The 19,969-nt window shown below is 42.0% G+C and overlaps 1 protein-coding gene across 2 annotated transcripts in view; it reads right to left on the minus strand.

The window, feature by feature from the left end:
- Positions 1-19,969, minus strand: part of XDH (xanthine dehydrogenase) — an 897,187-nt gene that overhangs the window by 776,364 nt on the left and 100,854 nt on the right. For both annotated transcript variants that reach the window (XM_082252550.1, XM_082252549.1), the window contains exons 18-23: positions 11,357-11,480; positions 9,152-9,271; positions 7,291-7,387; positions 6,376-6,500; positions 5,395-5,528; positions 4,715-4,802 (exon numbers count right to left, since the gene is read on the minus strand). In XM_082252550.1, coding sequence (XP_082108676.1) covers positions 4,715-4,802; positions 5,395-5,528; positions 6,376-6,500; positions 7,291-7,387; positions 9,152-9,271; positions 11,357-11,480 — 688 coding nt within the window. The remainder of the gene's footprint in view (positions 1-4,714; positions 4,803-5,394; positions 5,529-6,375; positions 6,501-7,290; positions 7,388-9,151; positions 9,272-11,356; positions 11,481-19,969) is intronic.

Genomic DNA, 19,969 nt, shown 5'->3' on the forward strand with positions numbered 1-19,969 from the left:
AAACGTGTCTATTGTTGCTGGAGCAAAGGATTCCTCTTGGCACAGCCAGAGGCTTGAAGGTGACTGATTAACCAACATGGCCTGAATTGCTTGACCTGAGGGTCCAACCGTCCAAGATCATAGCTGTATTTTTCTATCAGAAAAGGAGCAACCAGGTACCCATAAGATATGTATGGATGGCACAATCTGAAAAGGGCAAGTAAGCAACCTCTCCCCTAGAAGTGGAGCTCTTTACTGACTATTTGGTTGAGGACCCTCTCTCTCTCTCTCTTCAGTTCTTCCTGGACTCCAACCTGGAACTGCAGGAGCATACCATTTTGGAGTTAGACACTGACTCTTGAACTGCAGCCTTCTTTTATTCCCCAGACATGAAATCTGAGGCAGGAGGTCAGACTAAACACAGCTCTTAGCTATCAAATGAATCTAGCCCTTGAAGGGGACTGTTTAGACTCTTGCAATGCAGACAAGATTGTCCCACTTGTCAGAATTATTCTTTAGGATAGAATTAATATTCTTCACCCCAACTTCCATTGTATTGGAATAGAGGCAATGGTTAAGGCAGGCTCCCAGGCTGCAACTGCAGACAGATATACCCCTTAGGGATATGTCCAACACAAAGTTACCACCAGAAGACTCTACACCCCCCAAGGACACACCCAATCATCATGACTGAGTATACCCCTGAAGGACACAGCGTCTAAGTTCATGATGTCACGTCAACCAGACAGGTGACTCATTATGCTGGAAAACCTCTTCCTTAAAAGTGCCTTAATCTAACATCCTGCAATGCAGGTAGAAGTGACCTGATTGGGGTTTGAACTGAGCAACCCAGTGCTGCAAGGTGCTGACCACTAAGACATTCTGCTGCTCTCCCTTTTTTTTTTAATTTGCACTAATTTGAGCTTCTAGCTTAAACACCACCGAAAAATAAGGCAATGCACTCCTTTGGAAGTGCTAAAATATTTGCATTGCAGGTACCTCTGCCATTTTAGGCATCCTAACAGCCTTACAAAAGGGAGGTACAAAAAAAACCTGCTTAAAGATCTTCCTTATCCGCATTTTCCTTTTTGGAATTGTTTGAAGAGGGTTAAATTGGCTAGTTGACTGGTCCTGCAAGGTAAAAGCTTGACATTGTCAGAGTAGAGATGTCTTGCACAGGGAGGGTTGTAAAAGACTCCTTTGGAGTGTCTTAACTACCCATGGCAACCTGTTGGCTACTGTCATCTTGCTTTCTGGATGTCTAAACAAGGCAGGAAAGTCATACAGGATTTTACCAGCAAAGGCCCAGTTTATGGTGTGCATAATACATGATCTGATGCTGATCTGGAGAGGCTTAAATAGCAAGTGTCCATTAGTCAGATTTCAATGCACTTGCTTTAAGAGGCCCACAGAAGGGCTGACAATCCAGGAACAGTATCAGTAAGGAAGACACTGCCTTCCTCCAGCTGTAACCTGCATAGAGCAGTAGCAGCATAGAGGGATTAGGTGGCAGCAGCAGCACATGGACTTGTTGCAGAAATAAACAAGTCTAAGGGAGAACTCATTGTTAAGAAAAATGAAATATTATACAATGTACAATTGCCACTGAAGCCATGCAGCAGTACATTATTAAATAACCTTCCCAATTTAAACTGCAGCTGCTGAAGTTCCCTAAGCTGCCCAGAGAGACAATGTAATAGTTGTTTGTTTTCTAGGTGAGAAAAAAAACCCTAAAAGGTTCACCACTGTGGCACTGCTAAAGGAATACTGACACTGCAGGTCCTGGGAGGATGTCTGGGAATATCCTATGCAACAGCTAATCTCGGCAAGAGACAGACTAATCCAATTTAAAAACTCCACAGGGTATATATCCTTTCACAAAACCTGCATTGGATCTACCCAAACATTTCTGCTAAATGGTGGCATTGCCCAGAAATCCCAGCAAGGTTTGTACATGTACTCTGGTTATTCCCAATGGTCCAATCCTTTTGGAAAGATGTTACTGGGTGTATTAAAAAGTGCACTCTGATCTCGGTTCCACTGATGGTGCATGTTTGTATACTTGGTCTGGTTCGCTTACTGGTCACATCCAGAGCGATAAGAACGCTGATATGGTTGCTATTGTTTTATGCAAGGTCATACTGCTGAAATGGAAGTCCCCTTTGGCACCTACACTTGATTTTAGGAAAACACTGGTTAACTCAGCAATACCGCTGTATAAGTTCACTTATGAGGCCAGGGGTTGTATTGGAAATTCACCAAAACATGGGATATCTGGGTTAACTCTGTGAGAACAAACCCTTCTGGGGATACCCCCACGGGATCTACCCCCCTCCCTGATATAAATTCTACTTACCCATTGAGAACATCTGTAGGGTAGCGCACATTAGGTGGTGCCTTTTTTGTTTAAGCTTATGCTAATGAGCTGTATTCAAATCCTACGTCTTGGTTGCCAAGTGAATAGTTGATAGTTTTTTTTTTTTGTTTGTTTTTTATGTCTTTTTGTTTACCTTATGCTGGCCATACATTATACAATTTTCTTAAAATTTTTTGTACAATTTTCTTAAAATTTACCTTCAACTACTGTATGTAGTACAAATTAGAGATCGACCGATTATCGGCAACACCGATATATCGGGGACCAATATGCACTTTCCTCGATATATCGGAATCGGCCCCTGAGGTTACCAATATTGTCCATATTTAGGGAAAGTGCATGTACCGGGGTGATGCCTGCAGCTAGAGGCATCACCCCGGTACTGGTGTCCATTGCCGACAGTCGGCTGACTTGTAATGACAATTGATGTGGCTGAGAAGCTGCTCGGCTGTCATTACAATGATCGGGAGGGGACGTCCCCCCCTCCTGCCTCCTTCCGCAGCTCGCCTGGGTCTCCCATCTCACCAGGAGACCCGGGCATCCTACCTCCACCGCCGCCTGCGCCGCCGAAGAGAAGACCCAGGTCTCCATGTCTTGACATCACGAAAAAACTTTGAATTCTTTTCAGTGTTGAGGAGGGGTTGGGGGTCTTTTAGACCCCCAGATCCCTCCATGAGGAGTACCTAAAAAAAAAAAAAATGTTTAATGTCCGAAAATATCGGCCGATACCGATATCCGATGACCAAAATATCTGTATCGGCATTAAAAAAACAACATCGGTCGATCACTAGTACAAATGCCTGCCTAATTGAATACAATTGAAAGTGTTGTTTCGTTTTGATCTCATGTTATATGATTTTTGGTAAATCTAACAGAAAATTGTACAAGAAAGTTGAACATGTGTGGCCAGCCTTAACTTCAAAATACTTAATAAAGAGTATCTTTCAATAGCTCATCTTTTGTCTTGCAAATGCAGCCATGTAAGTTTTATAAATTCCCTTTGCTCCTGCCTGTATTTGCTTTCTCTGATGTCTCTTTAATAGACTGACCACCAGTTCCCAAATTTAAAGGATGATGGTCACCCTATGCTTTCATCCAATCCCCTGCAGCCAATGCCACATGATGGATGAAGAACAAGCTCCCTGACCATTTAACAGTTAAAGAGGAGTTCCAGCCTGTAAAAAAAAAAAAAAAAATTAAAAGTCAGCAGCTACAAATACTGTAGTTGCTGACTTTTAATAAAAGGACACTTACCTGTCCAGGGATCCCGCAATGTCGGCACCCCAAGCTAATTCATCCATTGGCCCATGGTGCAGGCGCCGGCATCTTCTAAGACCTGTGTGTCTCCCAGAAGGCAGCGGGGGGGAGGAAGGGCCCAAAATTTTGTAGATAGCCGCAAAACGATTGCGGCGATCTTCCCCAGAAGTGGGAGTGGGTACCTAGGTTTAAACAGATATCTGCTCGCCCGAAAGGTGCCAAATGTGGCAGTGGAGGGCGGGAGGAAGCAAACAAGCGGGGCTTCCCCTTTTGGGTGGAGCTCTGCTTTAAAGACCGGCTTCAGTCGAGCGGTCCTACTGGAAGACCAGGCTTCAATCAGCGCTTGCAGCCAATGGCTGCAGTGATGATCTGTGTATTCTGACGATTTGTCAGAATATAATAGCGCAGTGGGGGAGATCCTTTCATTCACGTTGCTTGTGTAGATGCAGGGATCTGTGAGGTTTTTTATCATTCAACCTGTTAGTTGAACAAAAAAAATCTGCACGTATACCCCTGCTTAAGACAGGGACCCCCTGTTACTGTAAATGCTACTTTTGCTAGACTGCTTGGCTTATTACAGTTAGTGGAAAATAATGGATTCACTGAGAAACAAGTTACTGGACAAACAAAAACTGCTGTGTTAATGCTATTGACAGTCTGTATCATTTATAAGGCTTCATTCATGCTGAACGTTTTTAGCACTGCTGATGGAGGCATCTGGCTTTTTTTTCCGCCTCTAAATGCCCCTGCATGTTAGCCTATGTGTCCATGAGGTATTTAGAAGCAGAAAATAAAACCCATGCTAGCGCACCCCAGAGCAACAGTGTTTTGCAAAAAGAAATAGGCACGTTTAGTGCTTCAACGTTAATTCATTTCAATGGCTGGGATATAATATTATTCTGGCCAATTATTTAAATTAACGCAAAAGTGCTTGAAGCACCTAAAAGCGCCTAAACATGCGCCAGGAGGAAAGTCACCTAGGAGAGATGGCCAAATGTCCAGTGCACATGAAGCCTTATTTAACTTACAATTACACTTTAAAAAAATGGATATTTATTTGTAATTATTTCCATTAAGCCAGGCTGTAAAATACAAGAATACCTTGTAGCATCCCAGATACGGATGTCTCCCACCGGTGATAAGCATGTCCTCATCTCTATCCAGCATGCACCGGACTGGCCGACTGGTCCTACACCAACAGAGTGATTTGTTTAATCCAACAGAACAGAACCCTAGAATTACTAAATCAATGCCTATACTGAGTACTGTCTTTATCTCCCTCCACTCCCTGACTGTAATATTCTCTTACAATACTGTATTTCTGTGCTTTAAGACAAATTCAAATTCTATATTCAAAAGTTAATAGGAACAACATACAAAGGAATAACTAAAAATTTAAAATATCTAATATATAAAATATCTAAGCCTATCTATCTATGCTCCTAAAACACCAGTATATTGAAATTTTAATAAATATATAACAAATTAACCCATTTAAAAAAAAATGTAAACATTTTAAAATATTACTTTTCCTTATAAACAGTGTTGCTTCTACAACAAGGTAAATTATGGTATGTACTCTTGTATTTTATATTTATATATGCATGATTAATGTACAGGAAGGAGTTGAAAAACAAAGCCAACCTTTTTATAGCACCTTGATGTGGTTACATGGTCACTTATTTTAGCAGTGGCTATTGAGTTAATTGGATCAGTCACATTTCTTTAGAGGTTCATAACATAAGGCTGGACCTGATAAAACTACATAATTGACATCTTACTTGTAGGCAGCCAATGCTACTGCTGTAGAGATCACAGCACTCCTGGACTCTTTTCCCCCAAATCCTCCTCCCATCCTCTTCACACGAACCACAATCCTATTAGATGGCACCCCCAAAGCATGGGCAGCAAATGCCTTTAAAGAAGGTAGAAAAAAAGTTAACAGACTGAATGGTATAAATTTCTGATGATGGGTCTACCCCAAAAGGCTGTTCATTACCCTACATGCCAACAGGAGGATTTGAAATGGTTATGCTGATCCTGAAAATTAGACATCTCTATCCCCAAGACCGCAGCTTTAGCCACTTCTGAGTTATGGCTATTTTCTATGTTAGGGCTTTGATGGGTTTTAAAGAGAACCAAACCTTGGGCAAAGGAACAGGTCCATTTTAAAGCAGCCCCCTCCAGGATCTTATTCTAATCTTCTAATCACAGGGCTGGGGACCCTCTCATGTGAAGGTGCTGGTGCTTACGTGGGCAACAGCCAAGCACCAGACCTGTCATGAGTGAGAAAGAGTGTGTATCTGATGAGCTAACATATCTGGAAGTCCAGGTATTTCTCTTCACTCAAAATGGGAGAGCAAAAGAAAGGTGATTTTTTTTTTCAAGAGGGGTTCCTGTATTAAAGTGAATCTGTTGCTTTATCCAGCATGGGCAGAGAACACATTTAGTTCCTTTACCATGAGGCACTCATAGGCTTCAGCCTATGTCAGCGTGGCAAAAAAGGTGAAGCCTTGTCTGGTCAATCGTGGGTAAATTCAGCAACACTGGAGGGAACTGTGGTAAAAATGTGAAAGTCTTATGACTTGACATTAGCAGCTCCATCTTTACACAAGACAGAGTGGGTTACTGAAAACCATGTAGAGATTACAGCCATTTCCCTTTTGTTGTACTGTCATATTACTGGAAAAAAACAGTTCCAAAAATAGCAAGCAACTATGAGAAATATAGCAACTGACATGTTTGTGATGAAAGATGGGTACCTGCGTCTCAGTCGTATTCTGGGTAGAGGCAAAGAGCTCCATCTCTCCATCCTCGCCCTTGGGTACCGCAATACAGCAGTTTGTTTCTAGGTAAAAGTGCTCCTGTCCTCCAATATGTATCTCCCCTGTAAAGAGGCCAATTGGAAAGCAATTGTTTTAATAGTATACACAAAAGCACACTGAAGAGAAAAGAAAAGAAAATAGTAAAATTCTGAGCATTAAAAGACAATGTAAACCCTAACTGGATACTATGTACTTTGTGAAAGCCTGATAAACAATGAGAAAAGGCAGATCTCCAGCCTCTATCAGCCACACCAGCCTCCTGGTGAACCATACCCTCACAATACTGTATGTGTTTGCACAGTTCCTGCCTTCACATCTATTATATGGCAAAATATTTCAGGAGACCCCTTCAAATTAGTGTCAGATTTGTGTGTTTGCAGTGATTTGTACTGGTAATAGTACAGCATACAAAGACATTTTAGAAAACTGTGTGCTCCCAAACTTGTGGTCACAGTTTGAGGAAGGCTCCTTTCTGGTCCAGCATCACTATCACCCCTGTACACAAAGCCAGCTCCATAAAGACATGGTTTGAGCAGCTTGGTTTAGAGAAACTTTAATGCCCGGCATAGATCCCTGACCTCAATCCTATTAACATCTTTGAGATAAATTGGAATGCCAATTGCGGGCCAGAGATTCTGATCCAACATCAGTAACTGACCTCGCAAATTTTGTTTTGGATAAATAGCTACAAATTTCCACAAACACACCCTGGAAAAAAAAGCATTATCAAAAGAGGGGAGCTCGGTATAGCCCCAAGGGAGGAATGGGGGCAACTTCACCACTACGTAGACATAAACACTCATGTTTACACATGCAGAATATAGGCAAAGAAAAGCTTGCTACTTGTCTCACCTTCAATGATGTGATCTGCCTCCTGAAAGCCTTTTTCAATATTCCCATTTTCCATCTTCTTGATGGGCGGATAAAAGGATTGTTTGTCTATAGCCTCCTGAAGTCAGACAGAAAATAGAGAAGTAGATAGTCCTTAATTTAATAATGTAAAGAAACCATAGAACACATCAAAATGTGTATAATTAGTTTTTCTAAATAATTCACAAATTAATAGGGGCTCAATTGCAGTCTACAAAAACTGCTTACATTTCTTGTGTTATTTAAGTTCATACTGTTATATATAAGGCTCCAGTTTGGTCAGTCTATATGTAGGAGTACTCACAAAACCTTTATACATTAGTTGAGTAATAGACTATGGAGCCATCATTAAAAGGGTTGGATCTGGCTCAAATGGTTTTTACCATTAGCATCCAGATTTCGTATTATATAAACTATATGATCAAGAGTTTGTGGACACCCGAACAGCAATATCTTTTATACATTTTACTTGCAAATCTTCACTATACAATAAATACTACACTATATGGCACCTTTCTATTTATTGTCTATGGCATATGACAGATTTTAATCTGAGTTTTGCCCCTGGAGGATTTTCAAAGAAGAATAAAAGCCATTCTGGATTAATCTTTGCATTTTCCATCCAAGCTCTATTGCTACGCAGTCACCTGGCAGCATTTACGGCGGTGAGTGCGCATAGCATGTGGGTGGAGGCTGCTGATTGGGGTCACGTTTCAATATACACATGGGTGTTGGTTTTATAATAGTTTTGTAACAATATCACACTATATGGTCTTCTTTCTTTCTCATATATCCATTTAAAGTTACCATTTAAAGTCTCTTAAAGTGTTGGTTGTTTCCAGAGGAGACCTATAGTTATTTCCAGGAGGTATGGTGTACATGCGTTATTGCTGCACTTAATTGAGCAGCCTGTTTTTCGGTGAGTGAGTTATCCAGCCGATTGAAAAGTTTGAAGATCTGGTAGAGTTTCCATTAAGTCCAATAATTATATTTCCATTATATTTCTTATATAGTTTATTGGACTTCTAGCATTGCAATCTTTCAGATATTTATCTGTAAAATTGCAGTAAGATATTTGTAAGATATCTATCTAACAGATATATATCACTAGGGCTTGTAGTATATTGCCTTTATTGCTAGCGGCTGTTGTATGGGTGCATAGCGCTGACTTTTTTTTTTGCAGACGTTTTAGACAATTGTGTGCTTCAAACCTTGTAACTACAATTTGGGAAATATTCTTTTTTGTTCCATCATGACTGAGCCATTGTGTACAAAGCCAGCTCCAAAAATTACAGGTAGATGAGTCTAATGTAGAGAACTTGAGAGGCCTGCACAGAGCTCTGACCTCAACCCTACTGAACACCTTTGGGATGAATTGGAATATCTCTTGTGATCCAGGTTTTGTCATCCAACATCAGTACTTGACCTAACAAATGCTCTTTTGGCTGAATAGGCACCAGCATGCTCCACAATTTTGTGGAAATCCTTCCCAGAAGAGTGAAGGCTGTTATAGCTGCAGAGGAGGGTCAAGTCCATATGAAGTCCCACTTCATCCAAAAAGAAAAACCGTTTTAGCTAGAGAGCCACTATAACCAAATGTCCATGGTCTTATCATCTATGTGTAACTCCACCCTAAAATGCCAATCTGCAGCTGTCGATGGAGGCTAAGCAGGCAAGAAAAGAAATTATATAAAGTTATATTAACTTGCTGAAAGATTTAGGCATGCCTCAGTCAGATACAAATCTAGAAAAGGAAGTTAACTATCTTAAATGTGTGGAAGTGGTTAATGAGTGGTTTAATTTTAGTTAACAATTTAATTTGCAAGTGACAAATTTAATATACCTGGATAGTAATAATTGGCTCCAGTTCTTCATAGGTCACCTTCACAGCTTTTGCTGCCTGTTGTGCATGTTCCTGAGTGTCAGCGACTACCGCACCAATAACATGGCCAACGCAAGTCACCTTTTGGAGTGGAAGATTTAATTATTCCCAAATAATCATCCTTTTTTCAATAGCTAGCACTTTATTATATAAAACAGAAGAGTGTATATGATCCATTGCAATGAAATCCAAGATTAGTCTCAGTTTATCTCAAACTAATAGATACCAGGTAATGGTTTCAATTAGCTTAACAACAACGTTATTCATGTGCATATAAATATTGGAGTCAATTCTGGACCCTTATTTCAACTGAAGAAGATACTCAGTTGAGTGATAAAACATCTTCAACAATACAAAATCCAGATAAATATGACTAGCAATATTCAAAAATAAAGAATGTATAGTTTTTTTTTATTTTCTTTTTTAGACATGTGTGGCAAAGATATAAATAATGTTATGAATGTGTATTGATTTCTTAAAAATCCTTGCCTCTGTTTATAAATTGTATTCAGTATTTACACCGGGACAGCTCAGTACACATTCAGGCTCTGCCTTCTGCTTTGCAGTGCTACACAATGGTTGTACTTTACTGCTCTTTTTCACAATGCCAGTCTATGAATCAACTTACTCGCTGAAAACAATGCAGTCATTGTGTTGTAGATATGTCATCTGCTCTTAAGAAGGGAGTCATTGCATTTGTTAGGATTTTGACCTTCGGTATGTAAAATGGCAATGGGCAGCATAATGACAATAGTAATACTAATGACATGGATATGCCTGATATGAACATGTCTAGTATTTTTTGGGATGTATGTGTTTATGTTTGACTGGTCGGCCTAAATGTTCTGGTACTGTGAAACTTTTTCTGGATCCAAGGATTCTGTAAGTGGTATCGGAGACCCCTAACCCTCTCTCCTACTACCTTCTTTCAAGTTCCACATTAAAATGGACTCAGCCCTGCTAGTAAATGCTAGTTCGCTCCCTGTTTCTGGAGGTTACACCCTGCATTCTTAAGACCCAGGAGGGCGCTACAATACCAAACATGCCAAGCTCTAAATTTGCTCACACTCGTGAAACGGAAACAAACGTTGACACCCCAAAATTGTCCATAGGTGATGCTTTAAAGGCTTCACAGGTCATCATTTTATAGTTAACTATGAAGAATATCCCAATAATTATTTCTCTTGTCTTAACAGGTGAGATGATATGTAACAAGTGTATCACATATGCTGTTTATGCATGTATCCACATATGTGCAGCTTTAAAAAAATGTAGACCCCTAATGTCACTTTTGTGCTCCACTGGCTGCTGTGGCTGGGGAAAAAGATAATCGAGCATGATCTGTGCCTGATGTCAGTTGCAGCAAAAGGTTTAAAACACAACCCTCAGATTTTTATATGCCTTTAGTGTTCCAACAATGAGATCTCCCTGTCAATTCTGTTACTGTCCAGCTGCGTTTTTGGGTGTTGTCTCCCTCAACCTTTATGTATTCTACCTACTACTTTTTCCATCATTTTAAATAAACTTCCAGCAAAGATGAAGGGTCATATTTAGACAATATGCTGCCCTAGGCACAACTAAGTTTTGATGCCGCTTTGTTCAAGCTCCGTCCCTTGTGTTATGTGATTTTTTAATTACAAAATCTGCTAGAATTAACTATTGCAGGTAGCATGCTGTCTATTTTTTATGTTCCTACATGTTTCTTGTACAGACCACCAGAGACGTCAGTATCTGCACTCCTTTCCCTTTATGGTTTCTTGCTGAATTCAGCCACAAATTTACAGAAATGGACAGGAGAGAAATAAATAAATATAATTTTATTTATTCTGTAAAGTTTGAGGATTTGTGCTAACTCAACCCTGCTACTATAAGTACTGCCCCACATGTGCCATTATGGTAAATATAACCCTTCATAGATGTTGGGAGCCCCTCATAATAAGCCCAGGAAAAGTGCAGGCTAGAGAACTTAGCACTGAGATCACACCAGAAGTGCCCAAGAAAAAAATGAAACTGTCAGGGGGCTTAACGCAACCAAAAAATTAAAAAATATGGTTGTTTAGTTATTTTTCATAAGTTTGGACTGACCCATTTACATTTGGGATAAAAATTTGTCTTAGAAAGGAAAGATGTGTGGTTAGGGCATGGGGGGTTGCCTATTTTGCTTACCAAATCTTCCGCAAATATTGTCTCGTCATTTCTGACTCCAGTAACATTACTTCCTGGAATATCTTTTGTAAAAAGAAAGCACACAAACCCGGCTAGGAGTTGGGCTTCTGAGACATCAATTGAGCTGTAGTAAGTCAAGCAAAGAAAATTATACCTGAATTAGTAAACACCATTTTTAGTAAATATATATATTCAAAGAATATACCTCGCGCCTAGGAGTACCTAATATAACGTGTAAGTGCACTAATAAGTATAAAACGGAGCAGCTGCTATAGGTTATAAAATGGTTGAATAAAAAACCCCAAGCTAGATGGGATAATATAGCGCTTGCTAGTAAGAACAGATGCAAATAGGGATAAAATACCAATTAAAAGGCTAATAACATAAATAACTAAAATCTATGCCCTTAAAAATGCACAGTGAGACAGTATAAATAAATAAATGACAATATAAATAAATAGGTGTAATAATAGTGCCAAGTGAAGTCCAAAATAGTTGATAAGTGACTTTGTGATATATAGTCCAAGAAAAGTGCCAGGAAAAGTGCAAGTGCTTGGTGCTGGATCCTCCAATGTTCCAGGAAATCCAATCACAAAGGTGGCTTTCAGAAGAAAGATAAGGTGTAAACTCACCAGATATGTTGGGTCTCAAATGCCATACGACAAAGATACCAATAGTGCTTTATGACCATTCAGGTCAGGGAAATGGTGACTGCTGGGCTCCGATCCCCCTAGACCGGGGTCCTTCACGATAAATGGATCGGGTCCCCAAGGTCCTCCAATTCGGATTAGGGAAAAGAAAAAAGAGGCTCCGGATGGTGCAGTACCATTAAAAATATATTTATTGAGGTTTAAAGGCAAAACATGAATAAAAACCGCTATTCGCTGTCCACCGGTAAATGTCTGTAGCGTGGAGAGCGGTTTGCGTTCCAGGCTCCACTTCCGGGTTGACGGCGTGCGTTCACGAGCCGTCAACCCGGAAGTCGAGCCTGGAACGCAAACCGCTCTCCACGCTACAGACATTTACCGGTGGACAGCGAATAGCGGTTTTTATTCATGTTTTGCCTTTAAACCTCAATAAATATATTTTCCCTAAAACGTCTTTCAGGACAGCACCTTAGAGAGAGATGGCTCCTCCCTCTCCTCATCAGGAAACACCCCATCCACCAGATTTTAAAAGGAGGCTTCTCCCACCATTCGTCAGTTTTTGTGTTTTCTCCGGCCGAGGAACACCTTTGTGGGGAGCTGGGCTCTCAAGGTGCTATCCTGAGAGACCAGGCTTCCTACGCCCACCTACCCTTTTTTGGAGACGATTGCTTCCTCCCATTCACGCGACCGACTGCAGTGCATGGGCTCCTTCTTCCTCTTCAGTGCTCTAGGCTAAGTCAGGACCCTGCAGAGCACAGCCCTGGGAAGGCATTTCGATGAGCGGAACGATTTTTCTTAGGCCTCCGCTGCCTTTTTCAAATTTGCCGCCAATTTTTCCAGATCGAGTGATGCTCGTCCGGCCGGAAGTGAGGTTTCCGGAAAGGGAAGCGTTCTGCAGGGGGCGTATGGCGTCATTTCCGCCGGATGCAGAGGAAGAAGGGAGGAGAAAGCTGGTGCCTTATTCCGGTTCCGGTCCAGTGCAGGTTCGCTATGGTCTCCGGAACCGGTACCGAAGCCACGAGTGATACCGCTGCCAAGCGATGGATACAGCTTCATCAGCGAGTGGGACAGGCACCAGTAAGGCCCAGGTAAGGGGTATCTCTATTATGGCCTATCTTACTGTGGGGTCTCTCTCCATCCCTTTTATCTTTCCCCCCGGTGGCTGGGGGCCTGTCAGGGCACATGGGGCTTCCCTTAATATGTCTTCCTGTGCACCTTGGTGGCCCTGAGAATCAGGCTGACTCATAAAGAAGCATGTGTATGTTTTCCTTTCATGTCTTCCAGGCTAAAAGCTCTGAAACTGTTTTCAAGAGAAAGTGTCCCTCATGCAAAGCAAAGTTGTCCGAACACTGGAAAAAGACACTTTGCCAGGGGTGTATTGATGCACTAGTAAAGGAAGAAGCATCTGCAGTATGTGGCGATTTAGTCGCATCTGTGAGGAAGGAATTGGATGCTACCATCCAATCCTTTCGGTCATCCCTGCAGGATCCTGCCCTGAGTCAGCCATCAGCCTCACATTCTTCTCAGGGTTCACAATTGGTACCCTCGGTGGGAACAGAAGGGGTCCCTCCCACCCAAGGAGATCATTCCCCCTCACATTCCAAAGAGGATTCAGAGGAAGAAGAGGAGGAAGGGGCACAAAGTAGGCCCGCTAAATACAAACTGTCCTTAGAGCAGGTGGATGGTCTCTTGAGGGCAGTTTACATCACCCTGGGTCTAGAAGAGGATAAGAAGGAACTGTCCCTGCATGATAAAATGTATGCAGGCTTGGAAGAGCCTAAGGGTCGTACCTTTCCAGTGCATCAGACCATCTCAGATGCAATCAAACATGAGTGGGCTGATCCGGAAAAGAAAACCTTCTTCCCTAAAGCCTTTAAAAGGCAATTTCCTTTTGATGAGGACCCAGGAGCTCCCTGGAATAAGATGCCAAAGATTGATGCAGCCTTCTCACAGGTTTCTAGGTCAACGGACCTAGCATTTGAAGACATGGGAGTCCTGAGGGATCCCATGGATAAGAAGATGGACCAGCAACTTAAGAGATCCTGGCAATCCATCATGGGGAATCTGAAACCTGCCATGGCGGTAACCTGTGTGTCCAGGAATCTGGAATACTGGCTTAGCCAGCTAAAAGCACACATCACAGCAGATTCACCTAAACAGGAAATTTTGGATTCCTTCTCCACGCTCTCCACGGCCATAGCCTTCATTGCTGATGCTTCAGCAGAGTCAGTGAAGATGACGGCAAGATCTGCAGCATTAACCAACTCAGCCAGAAGGGCTCTTTGGTTAAAAAACATGGCCTGGGGATACGGCTTCTAATAATCTCCTATTCGGGCCTGAGCTAGACTCTGTTCTAGATAGAACAGCGGACAAAAAGAAGTCTTTTCCCGTGAAGAGAAAACAGACTGCAAAAAAGCTTTTTCGACCTCAAAAAGCTCAGCAGAATAGCAGACCCCAGGAGAAGAGAAGAAACTGGTCGACACAAAAACCTAAAGGGAAAGGAGGTGTTCTCTTCCATCCTCCTGTGTCAACCAACAAAACACAATGACAAAACATTGCCGGTGGGAGGAAGATTGAGGGAATTTCTCCCCTATTGGGCAGCCATAACAGAATATCAATACATTCTAGATATGCTGTCCCAAGGCTACAACATAGAGTTTTCAGAGACGCCACCCGAAAGGTTCTTTGTCACAAGCCTCCCAAGAGATGCAGAAAAAGCCCTGGCTATGATGGACCTGCTAAAGGACCTTAGGCGACAGGGAGTTGTCTGTCCAGTACCAGCGGAGGAACAACATCAGGTATTTTATTCCCACATATTCTTGATAAAGAAACCATCGGGGGATTTTCGTCTTATATTAAACCTGAAACCACTAAACAGGTCAGTTCTGTACAAAAAGTTTCGAATGGACTCAATTCTTACATTCAGAACCCTGTTAACAAAAGGATGCTTCATGGCATCAATCGACTTAAGGGATGCTTACCTACATATCCCTATAGCCCCTCACTCACAGAGATTCCTAAGGTTGGCGGTAAATCTGGGAAAGGAAATGCTTCACATTCAATTCAAAGCACTCCCTTTCGGGCTATCATCCTCCCCTCGTATTTTTACGAAGGTAATGGCAGAGTGTTTAGCTCCCCTACGCCTTCAGGGAATCGCTGTGGTGCCTTACCTGGACGACCTGCTTTTCTTTGCCCAGTCAAAAGAAAAACTTCATGAGGACCTGCACAAGGCAAGAGGTCATCTAGAGTCTCTGGGCTGGATAGTAAATATCCAGAAGTCGAATCTCATACCGGCTCAACGGGTTCAGTTCCTAGGGTTTCAGTTATGCTCTGTGGAACAAAGAATCTTTCTACCAGAAGACAGACAGGTCAAAATACAGTATATGGTAGCAAGGCTGCAAACAAATCAGTGGTGGTCGATCAGAGAGATCATGTCAGTCCTTGGAAACCTGACTGCATCAATTCCAGCTGTCCAATGGGCAAGGCTTCATTTTTTACCACTCCAATATTTCCTCCTCAGAATCTGGGATCACAATCCAGAGACTTTGGACTTAAAGGTAAAGATCCCCACCAAGGTCAAGAGGTCCCTCTGGTGGTGGAGAAATCAGATAATCTTGTCTCAGGGATTGACCTGGTCCTTCCCAGCAGACCAAAGGTTAACAACGGATGCCAGCAGATGGGGGTGGGGAGCCCACTGGAACCAAAACCTGGCACAGGGGGTTTGGTCTCACTCCGAGACAAGAAAATCCTCAAATTGGAAGGAGTTGAAAGCAGTCGGCCTAGCTCTAGCTGCCTTCTCTCAAAATCTTCAGGGGACTCGTGTTCAAGTCCTTTCAGACAACGCCACTACAGTGGCATATCTAAACAAGCAAGGGGCACAAGAAGCAAAACCCTACAGCTTTTGGCAACGGAAATTCTGCAGTGGGCGGAAAGTCGGCTACTTTCCTTGTCAGCAATCCACCTAAAAGGTACACTAAACAGTGTGGCGGATTATTTAAGCAGGCAGAAGATCCGAGAAGCAGAATGGAGCTTGAATCCAGAAATCTTTACGTTGATAACCAAGACTTGGGGAAGGCCAGAGGTGGATCTGTTTGCAACGAAAGAAAACGCAAAACTTCCACTCTACTTCTCACTCCACAGAAACGACAACTCTCTGGGAGTAGATTCTCTGGCACATCCCTGGAAGTTCAGTTTGGGGTATGCCTTTCCCCCCTTCCAACTCATTCCGTTAGTGTTGAGAAAGATCCAAATGGAAAGAGCCTCAGTGATCCTGATCACTCCTTATTGGCCCAAAAGAGTCTGGTTTTCAACTGTCCTCCAACTGTCAGTCAAACCTGCCTTTCAGCTCCCTCTTCGTCAGGACCTACTGCTGCAAGGTCCAGTCTATCATCCAGAAGTGGAAAAACTAAAGCTCACCGCCTGGTATCTGAGGAGCAACTGCTGAAAAGGAAAGGATTTTCAGATGCATTAATTGCTACTCTACTTTCCAGTAGGAAAAAAGTCACAAGGAATATATATATGCAAAGGTTTGGAAAACCTATAATACCTGGTGTTAATCGAAAGATCAAAAATTGGACAGTATTGTTTCAATTTTGGAGTTCCTACAGGAGGGTGCAGGAAAAGGTTTGGCAGTAAGTACCCTCAAGGTACAAGTAACAGCTCTGGGGGTATTCTTGGAAAGGCCCATTTCTTCAGAATCTCTAATCATCAGATTCTTCAGGGCCCTTACCCGCTCCAGACCAGTGCCTATCAGAAGCTTCCCCAAATGGGACTTGTCGGTGGTCCTTCAGGCCTTCACAAAGGAACCTTTTGAACCACTAGAAACGGTTACACTCAAAAACCTTACCCTCAAGACGGTCTTCTTGGTGGCAATAACATCAGCAAGAAGAATCAGTGAACTACATGCTTTATCAGCTATTGAACCTTTCTTGTCCATATATCCAGATAGGATAATTCTCAAGACGGATCCAGGGTTTCTCCCAAAAGTAGCTTCAACGAGAAACCGATCACAAGAAATTGTGTTACCTACCTTCTGTCCTAATCCATCAGGAGATAAGGAAAAAAGCTTTCACTACCTAGATGTAAGAAGAATTCTTATACACTACTTGGAGGTTACTAAAGAATTTAGATCCTCAAACTCTCTTTTTGTTCTTTTTTCTGGCAACAAAAAAGGTCGCCAGGCATCAAAGGGATCAATAGCCAGATGGCTCAGATCCGCTATTTTAGAGGCTTACTCCCAAATGAAATTGTCTCCCCCGCAGGGGATCAGAGTTCACTCTACGAGAGCGCTAGCCACTACATGGGCAGAGAAAGCTGGTGCCACTCCAGATCAGATCTGCAAAGCGGCTACGTGGTCAAGTTATTTTACATTTGCAAAACACTATATGTTGGACCTTTTGGCAGCTGAGGATCAGGCTTTTGGCAGAAAGGTCCTTCAGGCTGTGGTCCCTCCCTAAATTGAGTAAGTCTCAATAATCCTCTCTAAGGTGCTGTCCTGAAAGACGTTTTAGGGAAAATTCAAGTTAGACTTACCGGTAACTTGTTTTCCAATAGTCTTTCAGGACAGCAGGAGTCCCGCCCTATTGTATAAAATTTATTGCTGTGATTAACCATATCCGTTTATGTGTTCCAGCATGGGCCGGAGGTACTCTTCTACAAACTGACGAATGGTGGGAGAAGCCTCCTTTTAAAATCTGGTGGATGGGGTGTTTCCTGATGAGGAGAGGGAGGAGCCATCTCTCTCTAAGGTGCTGTCCTGAAAGACTATTGGAAAACAAGTTACCGGTAAGTCTAACTTGAATTTTTAATGGTACCGCACCATCCGGAGCCTCTTTTTTCTTTTCCCTAATCCGAATTGGAGGACCTCGGGGACCCGATCCATTTATCGTGGAGGACCCCGGTCTAGGGGAATCAGAGCCCAGCAGTCACCATTTCCCTGACCTGAATGGTCATAAAGCACTATTGGTCTCTTTGTCGTATGGCATTTGAGACCCAACATATCTGGTGAGTTTACACCTGATCTTTCTTCTGAAAGCCACCTTTGTGATTGGATTTCCTGGAACATTGGAGGATCCAGCACCAAGCACTTGCACTTTTCCTGGCACTTTTCTTGGACTATATATCACAAAGTCACTTATGAACTATTTTGGACTTCACTTGGCACTATTATTACACCTATTTATTTATATTGTCATTTATTTATTTATACTGTCTCACTGTGCATTTTTAAGGGCATAGATTTTAGTCATTTATGTTATTAGCCTTTTAATTGGTATTTTATCCCTATTTGCATCTGTTCTTACTAGCAAGCGCTATATTATCCCATCTAGCTTGGGGTTTTTTATTCAAACACCATTTTTAATTGGTTTCCCATGCAGCATAACAAATAGACAGTGAAAAGAAGAGACCATGTAGAAAGACTTGCTGTTTAGGTATACCTGTGCCACTCTGGCAGAAAAATGAACAAATAAAATAAATCCTAACCAAAATCAACAATCCAAAATGTGTGTTCAGGCTGAAACAGATTACATGTAGAAACACTTTAAACCCTTGCATTAAAAAAAAAAAACATTTGTGTTCTCCATACTGCAATTCTTTGTTGCATGTTAGTGCTTTTGATTTCCTGTGGCCTCTTTGCAACCATTTGTTTACATATACTCCAGTGATGAATGCATGGCAGTTCTCAAGGTGGGTTTCCTGGTGGTGATAACAATGGTCCATGTCTGTTTAATGTGTGTGCCATTAATATCAATAAGAGACCTGCTGTTGGCTAGAACAAGGTACCCCAAAGTGCTCAGTATTGACCCCAAGGGCCGGTGGGACTATCCAAGGAGTTGATAAAATGGCTGAGGAGCAATAAATACCTGGGGGTGAATAAGTGAATGATAAATGATGGAAGGCCAGTTGGGGTCAAATAGACTTTTAAGAAATCTGTAGAACGCCAAACCAGTCCTTAGGTCTTAGGTCTTAGGCCTCATGCACACTGGATGTTTTTACAGCAGCTATTTTTGGCGTCACACGTTTTTTCTGCAGCCAGTAAACTCCCCAGTATGTTATCCAATGTATCCATGCACACATAGGCTGTTATCAGCAGTTTTTGGCAGGGGCATTTTCTGGCTGGAAAAAAAAACCCAGAACTAGTGGGCTTTGAGAGGAGTTTTTCGGCTGTAAAAACTCCCTAACTCTGATAAAAGCTGAAAAACCCCACAAAACGTGGCTATTCGGCGTTTATCAACATTTTTGAGCCATAAGCTTTTGTGGGAATATAGTTTTGCTAAAAAAAAAAAAAAGCTAAAAAACGTTGAAAAACGCTACTTCAATGAAGCTAAAAAAAAACTCCTTCTACAGCTACAGTTTTCTACTGGTGTTTTGATAATGTTCAGTACGCATGAGGCCTAAAGGTGAGGTGGCTAGGAGCTAGACAGTGTTAACCAGGGTTGTCTGGCCTAGAGATGTCTCTTTTAGCTGTGTGTTTTAATACTGACCCCAATTGCTAGCATGCTTTGCATTGTGTGTTTGAAACCTTCCATCCTCTCCCTTTCGAAAAGAACTTGTGTAGCTGTTCACTTCCCATACTGAACGTACTCTCCCACTATAAAACCTTTGGGAGAGTCACATCCAGACAAAATTCTGTTGGAAAACCAGTGAATACCCCACCCTCACACTCTGTTGGAGAGCCAACAAGTGTACCCACCTCAAATTCTGATGGAATGCCAGTGAGTATACAACCTAACACTCTGTTGGAGAGCCAATAAATACACCTACCTAAAAAACTCTGTTGGAGAACCAGTGAGTACACTGACCTCAGACTTTGTATGAGTACCAGTGAGTACATTGACCTCAAACTTTGTATGAGTACCAGTGATTACACAACCTCATGCTCTGTTGGAGCGCAATGAGTATACAACAGTAGTACGAAGAATCAGTTGCTGATACCAAGAAAAGGTGTCACAAGAATATTATTATC

The sequence above is a fragment of the Pelophylax lessonae genome (genome assembly GCF_965119305.1).
Source record: "Pelophylax lessonae genome assembly, chromosome: 3".
Classification (NCBI taxonomy): Eukaryota; Metazoa; Chordata; class Amphibia; order Anura; family Ranidae; genus Pelophylax; species Pelophylax lessonae.